Source organism: Rhinoraja longicauda, chromosome 28 (genome assembly GCF_053455715.1).
Source record: "Rhinoraja longicauda isolate Sanriku21f chromosome 28, sRhiLon1.1, whole genome shotgun sequence".
NCBI lineage: Eukaryota > Metazoa > Chordata > Chondrichthyes > Rajiformes > Arhynchobatidae > Rhinoraja > Rhinoraja longicauda.
The window spans coordinates 4,911,494-4,935,997 of NC_135980.1; the positions used below are offsets into that span (position 1 = coordinate 4,911,494).

Sequence of the window (24,504 nt, forward strand, 5' to 3'; positions counted from 1 at the left end):
CAGCAGCATCGGTGGCCCTGAGGAGACAGTGAGGGCCGGCAAAAGGAAGGTGGTGCCTCCGACAAGGTGGTGAGTTGGCAGCCACGGCAGTTTTGGTGGTCCGGGCCTGGGTGCGGCGAAGGTCGGAGAGGCGGTGGATGTTAGTGCTGCTCCTCGTGGTGGCAATCTCGGCCTCGTGGTGTTCGGGCAGTCGGAGCGCTCCAGCGGTGGAGCCCCGGGCCTGCGGGGGGGTGAGTCAAGGAGTGTCGCTGGAGGGACCGGTCTGCAAGCTTGTGACCGGTCTGCAAGCTTGTCTGCAAGCTTGGTCGAGTCCAGATAGGCGAGGAAGCGTTTGTTGAGGGTGTGGATCTGACGTTGAATGACGTACAGTTGGGGTCCATTGCAGGTGTGGGCGAGTGAGGCCCGGGACTGCGGGAGAGTCAGAGCGAGGGGCTGCAGGTGCCAGCGCATCGCAGCCAGTGCACAACGCAGGGCACAGAACGAGAACCGTTGTGAAATGCGGCAAACCTACAGCCTGTACGTCTTTGGAGTGTGGGAGGAAACCGGAGCACCCACAGAAAACCCACGCAGGTCACCAGGAGAACGAACAAACTCCATACAGACAGCACCCGTAGTCACGATCAAACCTGGGTCTCTGGAGCAGTAAGGCAGCAACTCTACCGCTGAACCACTGTGCCAACCCCTACCTTGTTGCCCTGCTAATCTGGATCAAGGCTTCAGCTACACAAAAATTAAAAACAAACTTTGCTTTTGGTACAGTACCTTTTCCCCTGCACAATAGAATATAGATATCAAGATGTGGACACAAGGAACTGAAAATACTGGAAAGTTGCATAGAACAAAGTGCTGGAGTAACTCAGACAGCATCTTTGGATCAGTGACATTTCAGGTCAGGACCCTTCCTCAGACCCACTTCCAATGTCCAATATTTTCATTTAAAAATGTTTACCCCCCCCTCTGGGCTCAAGGTTAGTGAATACAAACCTTGGATACAAATAAACCACAAGATGCCAAGAGTTGTTTGTTGTTTTTATTGAGCTTAATTTAACAAATAGTGCATCTAACATTATTCTCGTAAACACACGTTATTAAAACTTCTCGACCCTGTGAAATCGATAGAAAAGTTCCCACACCAGCAAAACATTGCTTTCAAGCTCCATCAGAAAGCAGGAGCTGCAGACTTTGGATTCCACAATAGTTAACAACAGGTCAAAAGCACAAAATTGCAACTTTAATATTTTGTACATTTTTCTACCAGAGATCCACGTGTTTTCTCTATCGATTCATTACTTGGAGCTTAAAAAGATCGCTTGCCCTAAAATATAAAGTTGTTAGCCAACTCCCCCCCTCCCGTCCCCTCCCACCTCTGTATATCAAAAACACTTTATTTCTTCCAAAGATATTATGCAAAGTATATGCTCAAGAGAAACCCTGGCCCCAAATCTTCCTTAAACAAGTTCCAGCAGTTTCCAGTGATAGTCTGGTGCAGTGCAGTTACTTTCCCCTACACACACCTCTCAGTCATAGAATCTTGTGCAACCCATTTTTCACCCTGATGGAATACAAACTGGAGAGAATACAATAAAAATCTACATCTCCTAATAACAATGATCAAAAAGGTTCAACAATCTCAAATGACTTGCAAGTTTTTTGTTACAATTTAACCTGAATTAAATGAAAAGTGGTCATTTATATTTTATACCATCTTATTGCTAAATTAGAAGTGTAATTCCTTCCACCACACAATTATAGTCCACATCGAAACCATGCAGGAAAGATTCTGTCACTAACACTTGGTCTTTCTTCTAGAATATTTAGTTAATTGAACTTTGAGCCAGTCTAAAATATGCTCCCTCACTAACCCTAACCACCTGCCTCCACAATAGTACTGACTAAAATCTCTCCTTGTAGGGAAGAAAAGAGGGAGGCTGCAGGTTATGATATTGGAGACAAGCTTACATTGTTTTGAGTGTGAGATAGAAAGCAGGCTCAATGCAATTCCAGTGTTCTGCAAGAAGGGAAACAAAATATCACACACAAACCTCAAGGCCAGTCAAAGACCAGGATCAATGCACAGACAATAACTAACAACTGTATAAAATCCCTGAAAAATATGTTTTTGGAAAAATTCTGATCTACTGGCAAGTTAAATTAGGAATTATTCAGTGGAGTTAGTATCAAAGTACAAGATGGGAATATTAATTTAGCAGCACCAGGAAATGTGATCACGTGTGCAAGTTGCTGCAGAATCTCAGAATTCCTTGATTAATAGTTATTCCACACAAACAGATTCAATGCTAAGTCAATGCAGATTTAATGCAAGTACATGCAAAATATTCTGACCCAATAATTTTATATTTAATATTCTGGCCCAATAATTAATTATAATCAACAGAATGATGAAATCAATTTGGACTAATCTATACACAAGTAAGCAAAATTGATATAAAACCATTTCATTCTTTGCCATTATTTTTCCAGTCTTAAAAATATTCTCCATCATGAACAGCCAGTAAAACAGGGTGTGTTGAGATACAATCCTACATTTGTGAAGCATAATTATAACAAAATCGACAGTAATCAGAAAAGTTTTCTCCTAACAACTGGTATCGAGATGGAGGTTGTTAACATTGGGAACTAATTGACTGCATGTCTGGGGTTAGTGTACTTTCTGAAGACAAAGTACACTCATCTACAATTCAGACCCCAGGTGAGGTAGAGGAAGGAAGAATGGTTCTGCTATCAGTTACTGCTATCAGGTCAATGATATGACACAGGCATGAGAGGCATTGGATCTGAAGAGTAAAATACTCAAAGAGGGTCAGCTTCTGAAAGAAAAGGCAGGTCATTTTAGATTCCAACCACAAATCGCACTTGGAAAATTAAACCACAGTCATTCCTTTTCAGACCGCTGCTATCATGCCTGAATTATCGGCCTTTTTCTTGTGGGAGTAACTTCATCTTGTAGGTGGTCTGTTCAGTACGAGGTTCTCATTTATCCTTGTTCTTCTCCAAATGTAGCTTCAATGCTGAAATAGAAGAAAATGAATGAAAAACAACATCTTTACATGTCGGATGCCTATTGTATTGGTAAGAGAGATGCAGGGACACAGAGGAGGTACTGCAGTATTACTAGCTGTATTCATAATGCAAATCACTAGGAAGGTCTTCACTCATGTGATTCTGACCTCATGGTTAACTTGGTCTATCTTAAAAACAGATTTAAAAGGTTTGTACCATTCTGTTCTCAGTCCAACCCAAGTAAGGGGCTAGCGGAATCAAGGGATATGGGGAGAAGGCAGGCACGGGTTACTGATTGTGGATGATCAGCCAAGATCACAATGAATGTTGGTGCGGGCTCGAAGGGCTAAATGACCTCCTCCTGCACCTATTTTCTATGTTTCTATGCAAGGCTCTGAAACAGTAATATAGCTTCCCCCTCCCCCCTAAACTCTCTCTGCAATAGAACTCAAGGAACTACTCAAAGCCTAATGGTTCACATACTTGAAACAATGAATTCTGCAATAATAGGCTTGATTTCCATGGCCTGTACCAAGAGAGGTCCAACTTGTAAACGTGCCAAGCGTCCTGGACATCATCCTCCCAAGTAGCAACTTGGTGGAAGCTGCTGTGGTCCACGGGCAAATGGAGGGCCTAGTGGTTCACGGCCTGCAGGGGGTTAACGCTGCGCTGGCGTCCTTCCATGCTCGAAGGATCGGGTGACCGCGATATGGAAGGGGTAGACCACCGAGCCACCGCTGCTGCTCCCCCCCACCCCAAAGGCCAGAGACCAGGAGGGTGGAGCCTGCGACAACAGACACAACGGGAGGGGAGGGGAAACTGGCGTCAGGCTGAGCGCACCCTCAAGTTCAGCTGCGGGAGGTGCCCACGGGGAACAAACGTGGACGGGCGTGGAAGGGACGTCGGTTGCTGGTCGACCAAAGAAGGAGACGGCTGGAGGCCCACAGCAGCGTGTGTAGGAAGGAACGCAGCTGCTGGTTTATCCCGAAGGTCGACACAAAATGCTGGAGTAACTCAGCGGGACAGGCAGCATCTCTAGTTGTTCGAATGTGTATAAAAGCACGAGAGGAATAAATCGGGTAGACGCACAGCGTCTCTTGCCCAGAGTAGGGGAATTGAGGACCAGAGGACATAGGTTCAAGGTGAAGTGGAAAAGATTTAAAAGGAATCCGATGGGTAACCTTTTCACAAAGGGTGGTGGGTGTATGGAACAAGCTGTCAGAGGAGGTAGTTGAGGCTGGGACCATCCCAACTTTTAAGAAACAGTTAGACAGGTACATGGATAGGACAGGTTTGGAGGGATATGGACCAATAGCAGGCAGGTGGAACTAGTGTAGCTGGGACATGTTGGCCGGTGTGGGCAAGTTGGGCCGAAGGACCCGTTTCCACACTGTACCACTCTATGACCAGTTCCACTGTTCGTATCCTTGTCATTAGCACATCTTCCCCAGCCAACAATAGACAATAGGTGCAGGAGTAGGCCATTCGGCCCTTCGAGCCAGCACCACCATTCAATGTGATTATGGCTGATCATTCTCAATCAGTACCTCGTTCCTGCCTTCTCCCCATACCCGCTGACTCCGCTATCCTTAAGAGCTTTATCTAGCTCTCTCTTGAATGCATTCAGAGAATTGGCCTCCACTGCATTCTGAGGCAGAGAATTCCACAGATTTACAACTCTGACTGAAAAAGTTTTTCCTCATCCCTGTTCTAAATGGCCTACCCTTATTCTTAAACTGTGGCCCCTGGTTCTGGACTCCCCCCAACATTGGGAACATGTTTCCTGTCTCTAACGTGTCCAACCCCTTAATAACCTTATATGTTTCGATAAGATCCCCTCTCATCCTTCTAAATTCCAGTGTATATAAGCCTAGTCGCTCCATTCTTTCAACATACGACAGTCCCGCCATTCCGGGAATTAACCTAGTAAACCTACGCTACACGCCCTCAATAGCAAGAATATCCTTCCTCAAATTTGGAGACCAAAACTGCACATAGTACTCCAGATGCAGTCTCACTAGGGCCCTGTACAACTGCAGAAGGACCGCTTTGCTCCTATACTCAACTCCTCTTGTTATGAAGGCCAACATTCCAATGGCTTTCTTCACTGCCTGCTGTACCTGCATGCTTCCTTTCAGTGACTGATGCACTAGGACACCCAGATCTCGTTGTACGTCCCCTTTTCCTAACTTGACACCATTCAGATAATAATCTGCCTTCCTATTCTTACCACCAAAGTGGATAACCTCACACTTATCCACATTAAACTGCATCTGCCATGCATCCACCCACTCACACAGCCTGTCCTAGTTACCCTGCAACCTCACAGCATCTTCATCACACTTCATACTACTACCCAGCTTTGTGTCATCTGCAAATTTGCTAATGGTACTTTTAATCCCTTCATCAAAGTCATTAATGTATATTGTAGATAGCTGCGGTCCCAGCACCGAGCCTTGCGGTACCCCATTAGCCACTGCCTGCCATTCTGAAAGGGACCCATTTATCCCCACTCTTTGCTTTCTGTCTGTCAACCAATTTTCTATCCATGTCAGAACCCTACCCCCAATACCATGTGCTCTAATTTTGCCCACTAATCTCCTATGTGGGACCTTGTCGAAGGCTTTCTGAAAGTCAAGGTACACCACATCCACTGACTCTCCCCTGTCCATTTTCCTAGTTACATCCTCAAAAAATTCCAGAAGATTACTCATTGGGCCATTATGGACTCCACCCTTCCCGAGGTCATCTGTTGCCAACCCTGCGTTGTTCTGGCCTTCTCCATTTTTCAGTCTGAAGAAGGGTTCTGGCCCAAAACGTCACCTATTTCTTTTCTTAAGAAATACTGCCTGACCCGCTGAGTTATTCCAACATCTTGTATTTATCTTTGGAAAAATGACATTCCACTTATAGCTGAAAGTTTAATTTTAATGTCGCATGACAGAGCAACCAGATACAACCAGAGAGTGTGCACAAAAATGAGAACCACGAGCAGTGCCATCTTTGTAGTTAGAGATTTGGTTCGATGGACTCATGATGAAACATTAAAGCTCAGAGAAATGAGCATGTGGAGACTGCATGTGCACCTACATCCAAATACGACAACAGATTAAAATACGCAACTTGTTTGTGCTTGGGCATCCGGTCACAGCTACTTAGGGCCAGTGCTTTGGGTATTTGTTGGTAACTTGTTTACACTAGTCCCACCTGCCTGTGATAGCCAAAAATTAAATTGGGAGTTGATTAATTAGAAAATCAAAACAGAAGAGCAGTAGGTTGATGGAAAAAATGAATGTCGCATAGTTTTTAATTGGTATGTGTACCAGTACCGTTGTCTACCAAAACAAAGTTGCATATGGCTGTGACGGCAAGATTGACCACAAACAAAGGAGATGATTATTTATAGAACCTGAAATTCAAAAGTGTTATTAACTTATAATCAGCAAATACCGTACATTGGGAAAGCAATCTCAAAGCTATCATTCAAAGCGATAAATTGAATCAAATGCTTGGCTGGGACTGAATAACAGCAACAAATGTGTGCAAAAACTACATTAGCCAAGGGCAACTTACCAGCGGGCCCACTACAATCTTGTATACCTTCCTGCTATCAGTCTACTGACAGCTGATTCTTAATGTATTTGGCAGCAGGAAGGAAAAAAAAGAACATTACAGGACAGAATACACTTGTAGGTCCACTGTTCAGTCATTTTGCACTTTCCCTACATTTACATGTTGCTTTTCTACTAGATTTCACTTCAATGGGACACAACAGCAGAGCTTTTCCAGACTGACATGCGTAGAAATTTCGTCCCAGGAGGGTAATGGATCTATGCAATACTGTCCCCGGGCGGTGGAGGCTGGATCATTAGATGTATTCATAGGTGAAGATAAATATCAGGGGGGGGGATAAAAGGGTTTGAGAATTATGGAGAACTGGTACAGAGTTGAGGCCAGCATAGATCTACCAGCCAGACATGGAGGGGCTGGTAGCCTACTCCAGCTACTATCCAAAAGGAGAGTGGGTGGAGATGGCCATAATCTAACTGCTTTATCCCTGCAGTGCTATTGATATTAATGTTCCATTACAATTCATTATTATTACAGTTAGCGAGACCACACCAAGAGTACGGTTATTATTTATTTAATAAGAAATATCCTTTCTTTGAAGATCATTCAAATGAGCCCAAGTTATCCAAAGCCTCCTGCAACCCACTTGCAATGGAGATCATTTACTAGTCAATTACCCTACCAATAACATCATTGGGCTAAGGGTGGATAAAGGCAGCCCAAGGGACACCTTGCACTCACATTGACAACATGCCAACCCCATCACCCGAGGGCAAGATCAAACCCATTCAGCACTGTGCCTTTCATCATACTGCACCTCAACATCGAGTATGCAGATTAAATCAAAAGCAGTAATAGAGTCAGAGTGATAGTGTGGAAACAGGCCCTTCGGCCCAACTTGCCCACACCGGCCAACGTGTCGCAGCTACTCTAGTCCCACCTGCCCGCACTTGGTCCGTATCCCTCCAAACCTGTCCTATCCAAGTACCTGTCTAGCCGTTTCTTAACTGTTGGGATAGTCCCAGCCTCAACTACCTCCTCTGGCAGCTTGTTCATGCACCTATCACTCTTTGTGAGAAAAAATTACCCCTCAGATTCCTATTAAATCTTTTCCCCTTCATCTTAAACCCATATCCTCTGGTCCTCGATTCACCTACTCTGGGAAAGAGACTGTGCATCTACCCAATCTATTCCTCTCATGATCTTGTACACCTCAATGAAAAAGAGCTATACCCAATCCCTTTTACATGCTGTCCAATTTTTCTTTTAGTAAATTTTAAAAATGTTCAAAATGGAAAGCTGATTCCAAAGACGTACAGGTATGTAGGTTAATTGGCTGGGTAAATGTAAAAATTGTCCCTAGTGGGTGTAGGATAGTGTTAATGTGCGGGGATCGCTGGGCGGCACGGACTTGGTGGGCCGAAAAGGCCTGTTTCCGGCTGTATATATATGATATGATATGATGATATGATATGATGATATACTGCACTTCCCTGTCCAATACTAGTCATTGCCTGCAAGATGACATTGTGAAACTTGCTAACTTTTAAATTTTAAAAAATACACCACATTATGGTATAATTTAACATACGACCTGTTTAAAGCCACTTCCCAATTAGGATCTGAAAAATCCCTCTTCCAACACCATCACAATCTCCCTCTCCCCCTGCCCCCAACATCCCAGTTAGTGGGCACATCTAACTCGAGCCAGGAAGTGCGATCTTCAAGCCAAATGTAGCAGACATTTAAACTGCAGACAAAGTGCAGGAATAACTCAACGGGTCAGGCAACATCTCTGGAGAAAAAGGATGGGCGCAGTTTCGGTTCGGGACCTTGGTTCAGTCTGAAGACGGGCCAAGCCACAAAACATCACCCATCCTTTTTCTCCAGAGATGTTTCAGATGTCCAGTGACCACCTCTGAAGAAACAAGATGGCCGAGAATGCAGGTCGGAACCCTTCTTCAGACTGAAGGGTCCTGATCCAAAATATCATCCATCCTTTTTCTCCAGAGATGCTGCCTGACCCACTGAGTTGCCCCAGCAGTTTGTGTTTACCATAGGTATAAATCAATATCTGCAGTTCCTCCTTTAAACTGGAGAGGTGGTCTTTCCATGGGGAAAGTCCTGGCATCCACAAACACACATTAGTGTCAGGGGTTATCAGGAGAAGGCAGGGAGAATGGGGTTAGGAGGGAGATATAGATCAGCCATGATCGAATGGCAGAGTAGATGGGCCAAATGGCCTAATTCTGCTATCACTTATGAACACCAGGTGTTGTGTGGAGAAGACTTTGCAGAAGGTAGTGTTGGATCCCTTCATCTGCCTAGATCCAATTTTATAATAGTCAGTTGATCAACGAGTGTGTCAATGGCAGAGAACAGGGCAAAGTTCAAACACAGCACAAAAGCGTTGAAACATTTCTTACCTAACCAAGCTGAAGGCAAACTAGAATCTAAATTACATAGAAAGCTCTAGACTAATGGCATAGAACACTGGATGAATTAGCATACTTACAAAATATCAGTTTACAACTGCGATTACAGCAGTTTCAAAAGCTCTACTGAAATTGCTATTAAAACACCCATGCCTGTAGCCAGAGAGATAGATTGGTTTATCATGACACTTTTTAGAAGTGGAAAACACCATTTACTATACAGCAATAAAATAGTTAGGCCGAAAGGCCTGTTTCCACGATGCAACAGTACATCCATGTTTCTGTGGTATCTCTTTCCCATTGTATTAAATATTGTTACATTTATTTACATAAATAAAAAAACATCCAACGAAAAGACATTTTGAAACGAACTTACCTTGCTTTCTCACTATAGAAGTCTACAAAATATCAATTGATAATACAAGTTCTGAAATCTCTTTTAAAAAAAAAACAAAGTTCAATTGCTCTTTCAAAAGCCCCCTTAAATCATTCTAAACCTAAATAACCAAATCTCCCCATCTCTAAACTAAATGATCCATGGGGAAAGCAATGTATATCAATGTTTATCTCAGTTTATCACAAAATCTATTAAAATCCAACCCTGGAACAATAGCTCCACTGAAACACTGATCATGATAAACCACAAGGCTGGTGTTCGGATCTAATTAAAGGCAGGCCTGTTTAATTACATACAGGGACGCCAGCTAACTGTTTAGGTCTTGCATCTGGCCTGACGAGGTTCTTGCTGTTGCACAATGTCTGCAAAACTAAAGCAAGAAAAATAATTGATAGAAACATTAATGCGAATTAAAGACCACTTAAATCTAACCGTCTACAAATCAGCATCTGGGATGCTTTTTCCAGATCACTGCAGCCCACGTTCAAAATACATATTTACGTTAGATTGGTCAGTGTACACAATACACCAGTTTTTACCCCAGGGCCATACGAGAACTGAACACTACCTTGCACTAGGCAACACCGTTAAAAAATCGGTCATATAATTGTATTTAATTGTATTTATGTATTTATTTGTTTTTGCATTTATTGCATATATGTTTGTACGCACCGTCAGGATTGGCTATTTTTTAATTTCGTTGTACTCATTGCAATGACAATAAATGAATATTATTATTATTATTATTATTATTATAATAGGATAAACTGCACACACACACAATGGGTTTCTAATCTTTTTGCTGAAGCAGCGATTTGTTAAATTTATGCATTTTAATGAATAATTGTAACCCATAACAGCATCCTTTTAAGTCATTTCCTTAAACTGGTTATCAACTTACTCTTTAATGTCCATTAAAAAAACCTTCCACCCATGAAGATTAAGCAGCCTGCCCCTGTACAAGGGCACATATGATAACAACTGACAATTCTACCGAGCATGTAACATTCCTGGTATTTATTCACAAAATGCTGGTGTAACTCAGCAGGTCAGGCAGCATCTTGGGAGAGAAGGAATGGGTGACGTTTCAGGTCGAGACCCTTCTTCAGACTGATGTCAGGGGGGCGGGACAAAGGAAGGATATAGGTGGAGACAGGAAGACAGTGGGAGATCTGGGAAGGGGGAGGGGAAGAGAGGGACAGAGGAACTATCTAAAGTTGGAGAAGTCAATGTTCATACCACTGGGCTGCAAGCTGCCCAGGCGAAATATGAGGTGCTGTTCCTCCAATTTCTGGTGGGCCTCACTGCGGCAATGGAGGATGCCCATGAGAGAAAGGTCAGACTGGGAATGGAAGGGGGAGTTGAAGTGCTCGGCCACCGGGAGATCAGATTGGTTAACGTGGACTGAGTGCAGGTGTTGAGCGAAGCGATCGCCGAGCCTCTGTTTGAGTCCCAAGAAAGCAGATGTGGCTGTGGTAGCGAGTCTGGGTCAAAATGTGGTCGTCGAGTAGGAGGACAGGAGAAATCACAGAGGGGGAGCGAGAGAGCATGTTGCTAAACTCTCGTCGAAGAGAGGAGGAGAACTTCTTCAAAGTGGACATACCTTAAGGAGAAATCGCAGTGGAGCAACAGGTAGTGTAAGAAAATAACTGCAGATGCTGGTAGTCCCAAGAAAGCAGATGTGGCTGTGGTAACATTCCTGGTATGTTGTTAACTCCCCTAACTAGCAACACCATGTGGTAGAGATAGATTGACCAGCTCTTTAATAGACGATAAACACTTTGTGAACTTTCGTAGCACAGATGAACCACTTCCATAGTGTCAAATGTCATGGTACTCACACCCCCTCCATACCCCACTTTTAACTTTTGCAGTGTCCCATTCTCCAATCTTACTCCTCAGAATGCAGAACAGAGTCTTACCTGTCAGACCCACTGTTTCCAGCTGTTACATACAGGATACAATTTAATAACTCAACTTCAGTTCTAATGCTGTTAGAACATTGCAGGTACACCAACTTAAGGCAGACATGCCTCAATCCACCCATGTCCCAAGGTATGGAATTCCTCTAAACAATTCTACATCCCATTTCCCACTAAAGACCTTCGAGCTTTCAGATGCACTAATATCCATTTTGCATTGGTGACTGTCTTTGACTGCATAATGGTATTATGCACTTTGGCACATCTTTGAATGTACAATATAAAATGAAAGTAATGCAAGATCATGCCCCAGTACTCACGCAAAGTTGTGCTATTGTAGTGATGGAGGCATGTGGAGACATACCAAACCAAGAGGAATGCTAGTACAGGTCCACTACTGATTGACCGACATCCTTGGTTCTAGAGCCTTTCTGGATTATCCTTTTTTGCCAGTCCAACTGAGGTCAGGGCTACCGAGAGGAGTCCAATGGTACTGGAAAGGTCTGCCGAGGCAGCTGAGATATCGGCCCGCAAAGTCGGCCCTGGAAGTTGGCTACGGGAATGGATCTGTTGGCTCCAGCTGGGTCCGAGTTCCAGAGCCCTGGTCCCAGGGGACCTGTTGATCAGCACGGAAGGTACAGCGAGGTAGAGATCGGCCGCCTCACCAGGCCTAGCGCCACATTTAAGGGGTGGATTTCAAGTGCGCTCTCATAACTTTGTCCAGATTAAAGGTGGTACCGGAAGGAAGGAAAAAATAGTGGGCCGGTACATGGACCCAATCTCAACCCAATCTTAAAACCAACCTGGTAAACAAGCCTTCAACAAACTCGTTTAAGACCATACCTATGATTCTTTCATAGATAAACTAATGAATCCATTATCTTTTAATACAACGGGTTTATTCCTCTTTGACCCCATTAGCTCTTGATCCAATCTGCCCTGTTGCATTCTGGTCTATATTAATGTGTTGAACGAGCAGAACATTTGCTGTTACTGGAGACTGGGAGCAGTGAAAAGATTAACGTCCTTTAATTACCAACCTGCATAACAAACCACATTGATTTTTTAAATCAAATATTATCCAAAATATGGATTGCACACCATTTGAGTAATGTGATTGCTAACTACCAGACTTTTATTGCCTTTCAGGAGTCACCAGGCAGCCAAGTTAGTGGCTCAAATATCAGCAAATTTTATCTGTGGCAATTTCAACTGGAAATGTCAGGGATTATCCAGTCACTATTGAATATAATGTGCAATCCCAGGAAATACAGAGGGAGCAAGTCATATTGAAAATGGGGACATTGTTCGGCAATCCATTTTAGGGCGCAACAAGTCCTCACCAGCACAAAATCTTCGAGTTGTATTGCAAAAGCTCTTGCTGCATTTAGAAAGGCCCAATTTTCAGTGGTAAACCTTTCTTAAAGTAGTCATAGCACAAGCACTCACGCATGCATGGATTTGATTCTAACAGTCACATCATTGATTTTCCTCCAGAGAAAACATAACCTTTTGCACAATGTGACTGGCAGAGACTCCAAGAGAAACACGTCACCGAATCCAAACCGACAGACTCGTTGTACTGGAAACTCAGTACCAAAACAAATTTCAATGCACAAGCTAAAACGCATTCAAAAATGATTCCCATCTCGCTCGACACAAAAACAGTCAAGGACAAAGGTTCAAATTGCCCAATTCTGGCCTGGATAATGTTGGGATGTAAACCTTTCCCAAATTTTAAGGGAGAAAACAAGTTAGGAAGAGGAATAAAAAGTGTACTTCTGCATGACTTTGGTAGGGTGGGATCAAGATTAGATTCAAATGTTCCAAATAGTTTAACAGCTTGCTGACATTGAGCAAGCAAATAAGAGATACTGTAGATGCATAAAATATAGGCACCTGGCACACCTTTGAAGGAGCAAAACGTTACTGGCACCAGTGGAAAGATCAAAGTCATTTAACTGCCAATTTAAAAAAAATCAATAAGTAATTTGTTTTACAATGTCACCCGAAATATGAATTGCACAAAATTGTGACTTTATTGCTAAAGGCATACTTTTACTACCCTTCAGGAGTCAGCCAGCCAAGTTAGCGATTGGAGTATCAGAAAATATTATCTTTGGCAATTTCAACTGGAAATATAGCCAGGGATTATCTGCGAATAAACCTTTCAAGTTCAGGGCGGGGGATTCCAGAAGTCTACAGATAACAAACCATCTTGTTTACGGGTTTAATTTTGAATTACAGCACGGAAACAGGCCCTTCAGCTGTCCTCTCACATCCCGAAGACGTGCAGGTTTTAGGTTAATTGCTCTAATTTGCCCCGTGCGTACAGGGAATGGATCATCCACTACAAACTAGTGGCAATTTACAAACTGTTATCACACACTCTAATCCACTCTCTACACACTAGGCAAACTAGACGTCAATTAACCTACAAACCTGGATGTCTTTGGGATGTGGGAGGAAACCGGAGCACCCGGAGGAAACCCACGCGGACGGGGGAAAACATGCAAATTCCACACACAGACAGCACCCGAGGTCAGCATGCAACCGTCTGATGCCGAGAGGAGACGGTAAAGTGCGAATTTAGTCTTATCGCAATCATTTAAAAATAGATTTCATAACAAGTGCAGTAGAGATGAAGACAAGTTGTCGGCCTCACCCCAAAAAATAAGAACCTGTGGAGGTTCACACGTCGTGTAAACAGTTTAATAATTAACTGAATACAGTTCCGTCACTCGCCCGCGCACGACCAAGTTCATATCCCGACTGCCAAATCCTTTGTTCTGGCTGGCGAGTGAGGCGGCCTGATCGCGTGGACTTGTCTCCTGTGTCCGGGGTCGCAGCTGGCAGAGTCGAGGACGGGTGCGGTCGTGACGGTGGATGCCCACTGCGGTGGGGTTGTGCCACGTGCACTGGTTGGTCAATGTCCAAGTGTGCCGGCTTAAAACCGTCCACGGAGACAGTCTCGTGCCTGCCCCCCATGTCGATGACCAAAGGTCGTGGCACCGTGTTGCAGTACCTGGAAGGGTCCCTCGTAAGGTCTTTGCAGTGGCGTGCAGTGGGAATCGCGGCGAATGAACACATACTGGCAGTTTGTGAGGGCCGGTGGTTCGTACGTGGGGGCGAGTCTATGGTGGGACGTCGGGATGGCAGAGAGCGTGCCCACCTTCTCCTGGAGGCGCATCAGCATGGTCGAGGGGGCTTCCTTATGTCCACGTGCTGCCGGGATGAAATTCCCTGTGACCGTAAGCGGGGTGCCGTACCCCAGCTTGGTCGAGGAAGTTGCCAGATCCTCCTTCGGGGGAGTGCGTATTCCCAGCAGCACCCACGGCAACTCGTCCATCCAGTCCGGGCCCACGAGCTGTGCCTTTAAGGATGCCTTCAGGTGCCGGTGAAAACATTCCACTAGGCCGTTGGTTTGTGGGTGGTTGGCCGCAGTGTGGGGCAGCTGAGCGCCAAACAGCTGGGCTATTGCTGACCACAACTCAGAGGTGAACTGCGCACCTGTCAGAGGAGTTGTCCACCAGCACACCAAAACGGGCGACCCAGTGAGGGCACGTGCACACGTCGCAGCGGAGGTATCTGAGAGCGGGACGGCTTCCGGCCATTTCGTGAATCGGTCCATGCTGGTGAGAAGGTGGTTGACATCTCTGGATAGAGGCAGCGGTCCCACGATGCCAATGTGGATGTGGTCGAAACGCCGGCATGGCAAGTCGAAATTCTGCAACCGCGCCTTGGTGTGACGATGAACAGGTCTGACAGTGGATGCACGCCCTGGCCCAGTTGCCGACCTGCTTGCGCAACCCGTGCCACATGAACTTGGCCACCACCAGAACAGTTGTTGCCCTGATCGGTGAAAGCCGTAAAATCCCTGCCCTCGAGGAAGTAATGGAAATGCCGGATGGCCAGGTAGAGCGCAAGGAGCTCTCGGTCAAAAGCACTGTACTTCTGCTCGGGAGGTGTCAGGTGAGGACTGAAAAAGGCAGCTACCGTCGATCACCTGTTCCAGCACACCACTCACAGCTGTGCCAGATGCATCATCCGTAAGAGCAGTCAGCACGTTGACCTTTGGATGGACCAACAACATCGCCTTTGCCAGCGCCTCTTTGGCTTCGTTGATAAGAGTCATGGCTGCATCATCCCAAAGGAGGTCTCTCTGCTTGCTGGCCAGGACCTTGAACACCATGTGCATGATCCTGGCGGCTGCTGGCATGAAACGGTGATAGAGATTCACCATGCCGACGAGCTCACCGTAGAGGGTTTGGGAAACTGGCGAATGTCCTCAACCTTGGTTGGGAGCAGGACCGCGCCATGCCGATTGATGTGGTGACTGAGGAAACTGATCAAAGGGAGGCCAAACTGACACTTAGAAAGGTTAATGGCCAGGCCATGCTCACTGAGCCGCTGGCAGAGCAGCCGGAGGTGTACGGTGCTCCTGGCGAGAGCGGCCGACGACGAGAACGCTGTCAAAGTAAATGAACAGGAAATCCACCTCGCGGCCTACTATGTCCATAAGCCGTTGTAAAGCCCGAGCGGCTTTATCAAGTTCGAAAGGCTTGATGGAAGCCACGTACCAGATCAATTTTTGAAAAAATCTTGGCTCTGTCCAGATGGGCTGTAAAGTCCAGGATGTGAGGGACAGGGTACCGGTCAGTCGTTGTGACGTCGCTGAGCGGGCGGTGGTCCCCACAGGGTCTCCAGCTCCCAGATGCTTTGGGGATCATGTGAAGCGGAGATGCCCACAGGTTATCTGAGCGGCACACAATGCCCAGTTCCTCCATCCTGCCGAACTCGTCCTTGGCCAGTTGGAGCTTGTCGGGGGGGGGGGGGGGGGGGGGGGGGGGGGGGGGGGGGGGAGCCTGCGTGCGCATGGAGTGGCGGTCCGGTGGTGGGAGTATGGTGCTCTACCCCATGCTTGGGGCTGCCCATTGTGAACTGGGGGGGTTAGGATGTCGGGGAAATCGGCCAAGGTGCGGGCATATTCGTTATCGGAGGACGTCGCGGAGACGCGGCGCAGCACCAGTCAGCGTGGCGCAAGGCGATCGATTCCGTCTCAGAATGAACGAGGCGTTGTCCCTTCACGTCGATCAGCAGGGAGTGAGCCCGGAGGAAATCGGCACCCAGCAACGGTTGGGAGACGTTGCCGATAGTGAAAGGCCGGGTGAAGTGATAGGAGCCGAGAGTCAGTGGGACCGTGCAGACTCCATACGTCCTGATGTTGCTGCCGTTGACTTCGGCCAGAGAAAGTCCCCCCTTACTAGAACGAGTGTCGGTTCCCGATGGGGGCAAAACGCTGACCTCCGCTCCTGAATGACGGTCCCAGGTGTAGAGGACACGATGCCTCTGGCCGGCACAGTAGCCACTACTGGCAACCGGCCGAGGCATTTCCCGGAATGTGCGTAGGGTGGTCGGCATCGACGGGCCTTGGATCCCTACCTTTGGTAGTAGTTGCACCACGTACTTTTGCTGGCATCGCTCGTGTCGAGCTTCACCGCCGCACCTCCGGTGAAGGATGGGGCCGGCCGCTCGACCCACCGAGGCCGTGCCGCCACCCGGTTGATGGTGGCGCCACCCTGCTGTTTTGCCTGGCACAGCACGTCCACACAGGCAGCCACCCGGCCGGGGTCGGTGAAATCCTCGTCCGCGAAGAGCAGGCGAATGTCATCAGGCACCTGTTCGAGGAAAATCTGCTCGAATAGGAGGCAGAGCGCGTGGGCGCTCAGCAAGGCGAGCATTTCGCTCATAAGCACGGATGGCTTACGGTCGCCGAGGATGTCCATGTGAAGGAGTTTGGCTGCCCCGTCTCGGCAGCCGAGACTGAAAGTGTGCAAAAGGAGCGCTTTGAGGCCCTCGTACTTGCCCGCAGCTGGTGGCTGGTGAAGGTAATTGATTAGGTGGCCGGCGGTGCCCTGGTCCAGCGCACTGATCACGTAGTCATATTTTGTGGCATCGGCAGTGATCTGTCGTATATGGAACTGGCCTTCAGCCTGTTCGAACAACACTTGGGGCTGTGATGTCCAGAAAATGGGTAGTTTAACCAAAACTGCTTTCTGCTGGCCCAGGTTGCCGGCTGCAAACATGGTAAAAAATCCAAAATAAGCTGTTGTGGTTCGTCGGGGTCACCACCTAGGAGGTCCACACATTGTGTAAACACTGTTCAATCATTAACCAAATACAGTTCCATCACTCACCCGCGAGAGCCCAAGATCAGGTCGCAACCGGGGTGGGAGCTGCTTTACATCCTCGTCGTCCACCCTGGGTCGTTCTACAGAACTGGCAACATTTGCTGCAAAGCGTCAACTACAGTACTCTGAAGCACCAATTGCCACATTTGATTGTTGTAGTTGACATAGGACAGAAGAAGCAAAGAAGAAGATCGCAACCACCACATCCTTTGCCCTCCTGGCACACGACAGCCCACCCCCCCACCCCGACCACGTGATTGGTCGGCCCAGATCACGCCCAGTCCACGCGAGAGTTTGAGCCCGACAAACGAAGGTTCGATACCAAAGTGGCTCGGTGCGCCACAACACCTTTATATTCTGGAATATACACAAAAAAACATTATTTATAATATTCCCCAAGGTCTCTATTTTCAGGCAGGGTTTCACTGACCTTCCCTCGTCACGCATTCTGCCGCATCCAGAGCCTTGCTGCTGAGGTCGTTAACAACACTATCCAACCCGGCCTGATGCTTGAGGAACAGAGGGCGGACTATTCGATTGTAGATGAGCTGGGAACCGTTCCACGCCACAGGTGCCATGCACCACAGCAGGAAAAGACACTGCAGGCAGAGAAAAAAAGTCTCCAACATTAGTCACTAGCTTACGCTCATTTAAACAATAGAGCCTGAAAGTAAAACCAGAGGTTTTTGTAGACTATATGTTATAGGAGCAGAACTTTGCCATTTAGCTCATCAAGTTGAATCAGTCATTCAATAATGGCTGATCTATTTTCCCCTCTCAATTCCATTCTCCTGTCTTCACAAGTTCAAGGAACAGAATTAGGCCATTCAACCCAGTCTAATCCATCATTTAATCATGGCCAATCTATTTATCCCTCGCAACCGCTTCTGCCTCCCCCCCTCCACCACCGTAACCTTTGATGTCCTACCCAATCAAGAACCTATCAATCTCCGCCTTAAAAATACTCCACGTCTCAGCCTCCACAGCCGTCTGTGGTAATAAATTCCACAGATTCACCAACTCTGGGCCAAAGAAATTCACCATCACCTCTATTTTGAAGGTCCGTCCTTTTTACTTTGAGGCTCGGCTCTTATTTATTGATGGAAAATACAAATTCTGCATGCTGAACATGTGCATATTGAAACTGGAACGTCTGCTGTTCCTGATGCTTAGGGCAACAAAGAATGTATTTGAATAGTAAATACTAGATACATTTTAAAAAATCAAAAATCTTAACTCTACTGACCTTGCCTGCATAGTAAAAAGGGAACCAATAGAGGAAGATATCAGAGAAGAATTCAGCGACACTGAATATTCCATACACCACCCAATATGTCAACCATTTTGTGTCATCCTCTTTATTTATGCTTTCAATAGCTTTGATTCTGAAAAGGGAACATTTTATTAATATTAAAGCATGTAAAGAAACAAACCAAACAGAATTAAGCTATTAAAACATTCACAAGGGTACTTGGCTTTTCAAAGGAAGGGGAATTACATCAACTACCAACACACCTGCCAGCTGAAAATAACTATAAAGTACAAATTTCATGCATGCAAATTGGATACTTTGCATTATTTTGCGATTCACTGTAGAACAGCTAATATTTAAATTGTTTATAATGGAACACAAAACTGAAATCAGATTGACCAGAGAGTGCGTCAATGCATAATCTAGAACATTCAATTTTCGATTATGTTTCCCCACATAACCTTCTTAGATAATCCACGACACAATCTTATCACAGATGGAAGAAAATAATTTAACCTGGTCCATGTATGATCCCCCATCAACTACATCTTATTAACTTCCTCGAGGCAAGAGCCAAGGACTATTATTTAAGGGAATTTTTTACAATGCTTAAACTACCTAACATAGACGCATCCGCACTGCATTAGCCAGCCACCATGACATCCACAACCTGTCAGTGTCAAAGAACATGGACAGTGACTGACAATAGGTGCAGGAGTAGGCTATTCGGCCCTTCGAACCAAGACAAGACGGCCATAGCCGCAAAGCATCAAGGTATAAAACTTTAATTGAAGTTTTATTTAGCCGTACTCTTTCATTGACCCACCCCTCAGTGGCCGGCACAGTAGCGCAGCTGTAGAGTTGGAGCCTTACAGCGGCAGAGACCCGGGTTTGATCCTGACTACGGGTGCTGTCTGTACGCCGTTTGTACATTCTCCCTGTGACCTGCATGCGTTTTCTCTGAGATGTTCGGTTTCCTCCCACACCCCAAAGAAGCAGGTTAATTGGCTTGGTAAAAATGTAAATTGTCCCGTGTGTGTTAAATAGTGTTAATGTGTGGGGATCGCTAGTTGGTGTGGACTAGGTGGGCCAAGGGACTGTGTAACAAACTAAAACAAAACTAGCATGCCATTTGTAAAACAAAACCCAATTTGGTACAAAAAAAGTCCAATTTTATCTACCAAACAATCTGAAAGTTAAATTAGATTTATTAATCTAATTCCAGGATGGGCTCATTGGTGTAACATTGCCACACAGACAAGGGGGCTTATGAGTTTGCCTTTTCATTCAATTTCTCATGCGAGTGTATTAGACAATAGACAATAGGTGCAGGAGTAGGCCATTAGGTGCAGTATTGGGCCAGATGGTTAAACTTTAGCAACCCACTCACTTGCATCAAAATGGAGGCAGTGCACATCAACTGCATCCAAGGCAATCATATGGAAAGAAAAAATTTGAGAGGGTCTAATTGCATATTTGCCATGTTTATCCATTTGGTCATATTTAGCAGCCATTCAATTGAAATGACTCCTAGGAAAATGGAACTGATAAGTGGGATTGCCAGCATGACAGCCAGCATGAATTTAACTGAACCAAATAGCCTGTTCCTGAGCTGTAATGACTAGGACTGTGACTTAACTTCTGTTATGAGTTAACGCCTGCATCTATTAATACAGTGGAGAGGCAACAATAAATAATGCTCCCCACTGTGATAAATTGTGGGCCTCAAGGTAAACGGTAGTAAGTACAGAATGAGAGCAGAATTGACCTATCACCCCAGGAGCATTGATAAAGAACTTGTGTCACTGAAAGCAGTCACTAGGAACTAGTGGACACTAGGAACTACAGATGCTGGTTTGCAAAGACAGTGCGAGACTAACTCAGTGGGGCAGACAGCTTCTTTGGAGAACATGGATCAATGAGGTTTAGGGTCAGGACCCTTCTTCAGGCCCTTCCCCAGCCTGAAACTTCACCTATAAAAGTTCTATATAAAAGGCATTCAGGGATGCTGCCTGACTCAGAGTTACTTCAGCACTGTCTTTATTTACGCCCACTAAATTATGAGCAGCCAAAAGGGTTTGAGTTAAACAAATGTAAAGCTTTAGAATTCATATGCATTCAGGCTAGGTTTGATATAGCACTGGTTTACACAGCACCAAATGAAGTCAAATTAATGCTAATCCACACACTACCTCAGTAATGCAACAGTATTGTGGCAGCATCAGCTTCTAGACCTGCAGCTTTGCAGAGTAGACAAGTAAAACAGGTTAGAACTAACAGCCAAATATCTCAGGGCAATAGTGGCAAGCTGGTGGAACCAATGACATCTCATTGCAAGAGACCTAGGCTCAATCCTGACCTCAGGTGTTGACTTTGTGGAGTTTGCACATTCTCCCTGTTTGCACATTCTCCATGGGTTTCCTCCCACATCCCAAAGACTTGCAGATTTGAAGGTTAAATAGCCTTCAAATAGCCCCAAGTGTGTTGGAAGTGGATGAGAAAGTGGGATAAAATAGAACTAGTGTGAATGGGTCAATTATCGGTGGGCAATAGAACTTGTTTCCATGCTGTAGGACTCCAAACTGAGAAGACATTGTTGTAATTGAAAAAAATGAAAACCAGTGATTAATATATGCCTGTACATTTTTTAAATGTTAACCTGTGATAATTAAAGCATGCTTCAAAATCTAAAGACTAGTTTAATCATGTTGTTCATTTGCAAGTTGCCTTAAAAAAAAGTCAAACATATCCCAGTTTCAGATGTTTGTTTTTGATGCATCAATTTAATTGAGTGTGACCAAGGGCTGACTCTAATATCGTTGTGCATTAGTAGCCCGAATAAATTTGTTAACTTTGTTGATGGATAACAAACAAGTTGTTTGTCTGGAAGATAGACACAAAATGCTGGAGTAACTCAGCGGGACAGGCAGTATCCCTGGAGAGAAGGAATGGGTAATGTTTCGGGTCGAGACCCTTCCCCAGAATTTGAGGAAGGGTCTCGACCCAAAACAGTTACTCCAGCATTTTGCGTCTATCTTCAATTTAAACCAGCATCTGCAGTTCCTTCCTACACAAGTTGCTTGTATGGATAGTCAGGGCCGATAATTCTGTTTGCAATGCATCTGTTTGACAACTAGGGAGGCACAGTGGCACAGCAGAGATTTGCTGCCTTAGAGCGCCAGAGTCCCGGGTTCTAGTCTGACAATGGGTGCCATTTGTACGGAGATTGTACATTCTCCCTGTGACTGCATGGGTGTTCTCCGGGTGCTCTGGTTTCCTCCCACACTCCAAAGGCATACAGGTTTGTAAGCATGTTAACTTCTGTACATTGTCCATTGTGTGTAGGATAGCACTAGCATACGGGATGGTTGCTGGTTGGCATGGACTCAGTGGGCCGAAGGGCCTTGTTTCTCCACTGTATCGCTAAAGTCTAAAGTACTATGCAGGTTTTGATAATGCAATTCTATCAATGGAGGCTGGTAACTAAACTCTTGTAATGAAGAAAAAAAATGGACAATTAAGAAAGGTTGGGTCAATGAAATCAGAGCATGCACAATGTTATTTGAGGTAAACATTCTCCACAAATTTTATACTCACGAAAAATAAGCTGGATATACAAAACCAATCAAATTGCATAACAGAGATGCTCCATATCCAAACACGAGATATAGGCCGAGGGAAGTAATTGAACCTGGAGAAAACAGGCATAAAGATCAGCGAGATCACTACAATAAAAGGAGCTTTTAAATAGAGATAAACACATGCAGTAGCACATTTAGAGAACATCTTAAGTTACGCTCTTGCCCAATTGTAAAGCAAAGTGCAAAGAAGATCAGCCACAGGGTTAAAAGTTTATTGTCAGTCTCCTTGCATATTTAACATCCCAATGATAGAGATGGGTAGACAAAAATGCTGGAGTAATTCAACAGGTCAGGCAGCATCTCTGGAGAAAAGGAACAGGTTCATTGGCTTCATGAATATTGTAAATTGCCCCAAGTGTGTAGGATAGCATTACGTGGTGATCGCTGGTCGGCGCGGACTTAGTGGGCCGAATGGCATGTTTTCGTGCTGCATCGACGTACAGGTATGTAGGTTAATTAGCTGGGTAAATGTAAAAATTGTCCCTAGTGGGTGTAGGATAGTGTTAATGTACGGGGATCACTGGGCGGCACGGACTTGGTGGGCCGAAAAGGCCTGTTTCCGGCTGTATATATACGATATGATATGATATGATCTCTAAAAAAGCTCCTCCCTTTGTCCTCTCAATAACCCAGGGCGCGCGCACGCATTCGATGTCAAGCGATTTATCCCATCAGTTGTCATTTTAAAGACGTTTGTGAAATCCTATCTAACCAGAAACAATTATTGCCTCCTTTGACCGGACTCCAATTACCAACTGTCTCCCTTGGTGATGACCAAAGTATTCATTTAGTAATAACTCAGCCACTCTTTCTACCTCCAATTGCAAATCCCTTTCTGGTTTCTTATTAGCTCCTCCTTTCCTCTTACAATCCATTTGCAACATGGACATCTATTGGATTTTTTTTTTTTACAAATGCTACAGTTTTCTCTCATTCTCTCTTATTTTTGTTTAAACTTCCACTCTGAACTTTTGGTATTCAGTCTGGTGTTAACCACTGCACACCTGTTAGTCAGTATATGCGGGAAAGTGCAAGACCATAGGCAGAGAAGAGGGTCACGATTGCTTTAAAATTGCTTTACAATTGCTGTAAATTGCAACAAAAAAGTTGCTGAAAAGTACTCCAGTTATGGATATAAATGAGGGCAATGTGGATTGGAGAACGTTTTCCACAAACCGTGTACAATGAAGAGGGTGTCCCAAGATCACAGAGTGAACAAACAAGTTGTACAAACGCACAGACAAGGTCACATTCCAAATGGCAGTTGGTGATAATGCACTTCACGTCTAACAAGTTTAATTCTATGGAACAAATATCCATTGCATGCATTTAGACAATAGACAATACACAATAGGTGCAGGAGGAGGCCATTCGGCCCTTCGAGCCAGCACCACCATTCAATGTGATCATGGCTGATCATTCTCAATCAGTACCCCGTTCCTGCCTTCTCCCCATACCCCCTGACTCTGCTATCCTTAAGAGCTCTATCTAGCTCTCTCTTGAATGCATTCAGAGAATTGGCCTCCACTGCCTTCTGAGGTAGAGAATTCCACAGATTCACAACTCTCTGACTGAAAAAGTTTTTCCTCATCTCAGTTCTAAATGGCCTACCCCTTATTCTTAAACTGTGGCCTCTTGTTCTGGACTCCCCCAACATTGGGAACATGTTTCCTGCCTCTAACGTGTCCAACCCCTTAATAATCTTATACGTTTCGATAAGATCTCCTCTCATCCTTCTAAATTCCAGTGTATACAAGCATAGTCGTTCCATTCTTTCAACATATGACAGTCCCGCCATTCCGGGAATTAACCTAGTAAACCTATGCTGCACGCCCTCAATAACAAGAATATCCTTCCTCAAATTTGGAGACCAAAACTGCACAGTACTCCAGGTGAGGTCTCACTAGGGCCCTGTACAACTGCAGAAGGACCTCTTTGCTCCTATACTCAACTCCTCTTGTTATGAAAGCCAACATTCCATTGGCTTTCTTCACTGCCTGCTGTACCTGCATACTTCCTTTCAGTGACTGATGCACTAGGACACCCAGATCTCGTTGTCCGTCCCCTTTTCCTAA

At 45.3% G+C, this 24,504-nt stretch overlaps 1 protein-coding gene across 5 annotated transcripts in view; it reads right to left on the reverse strand.

Moving 5' to 3' along the window:
• Positions 1-1,023: 1,023 nt before the first annotated feature.
• LOC144607182 (receptor expression-enhancing protein 6-like) overlaps positions 1,024-24,504 on the reverse strand; it is a 45,177-nt gene continuing 21,696 nt past the window's right edge. For 3 of the 5 annotated variants that reach the window (XM_078423855.1, XM_078423856.1, XM_078423857.1), the window contains exons 3-8: positions 22,386-22,479; positions 18,783-18,921; positions 17,967-18,135; positions 9,720-9,793; positions 6,595-6,652; positions 1,024-3,029 (exon numbers count right to left, since the gene is read on the reverse strand). In XM_078423855.1, coding sequence (XP_078279981.1) covers positions 6,632-6,652; positions 9,720-9,793; positions 17,967-18,135; positions 18,783-18,921; positions 22,386-22,479 — 497 coding nt within the window. In that variant the 3' untranslated portion in view covers positions 1,024-3,029; positions 6,595-6,631. The remainder of the gene's footprint in view (positions 3,030-6,594; positions 6,653-9,719; positions 9,794-17,966; positions 18,136-18,782; positions 18,922-22,385; positions 22,480-24,504) is intronic. The other 2 variants (XM_078423858.1, XM_078423859.1) reach the window with 2 other exon arrangements.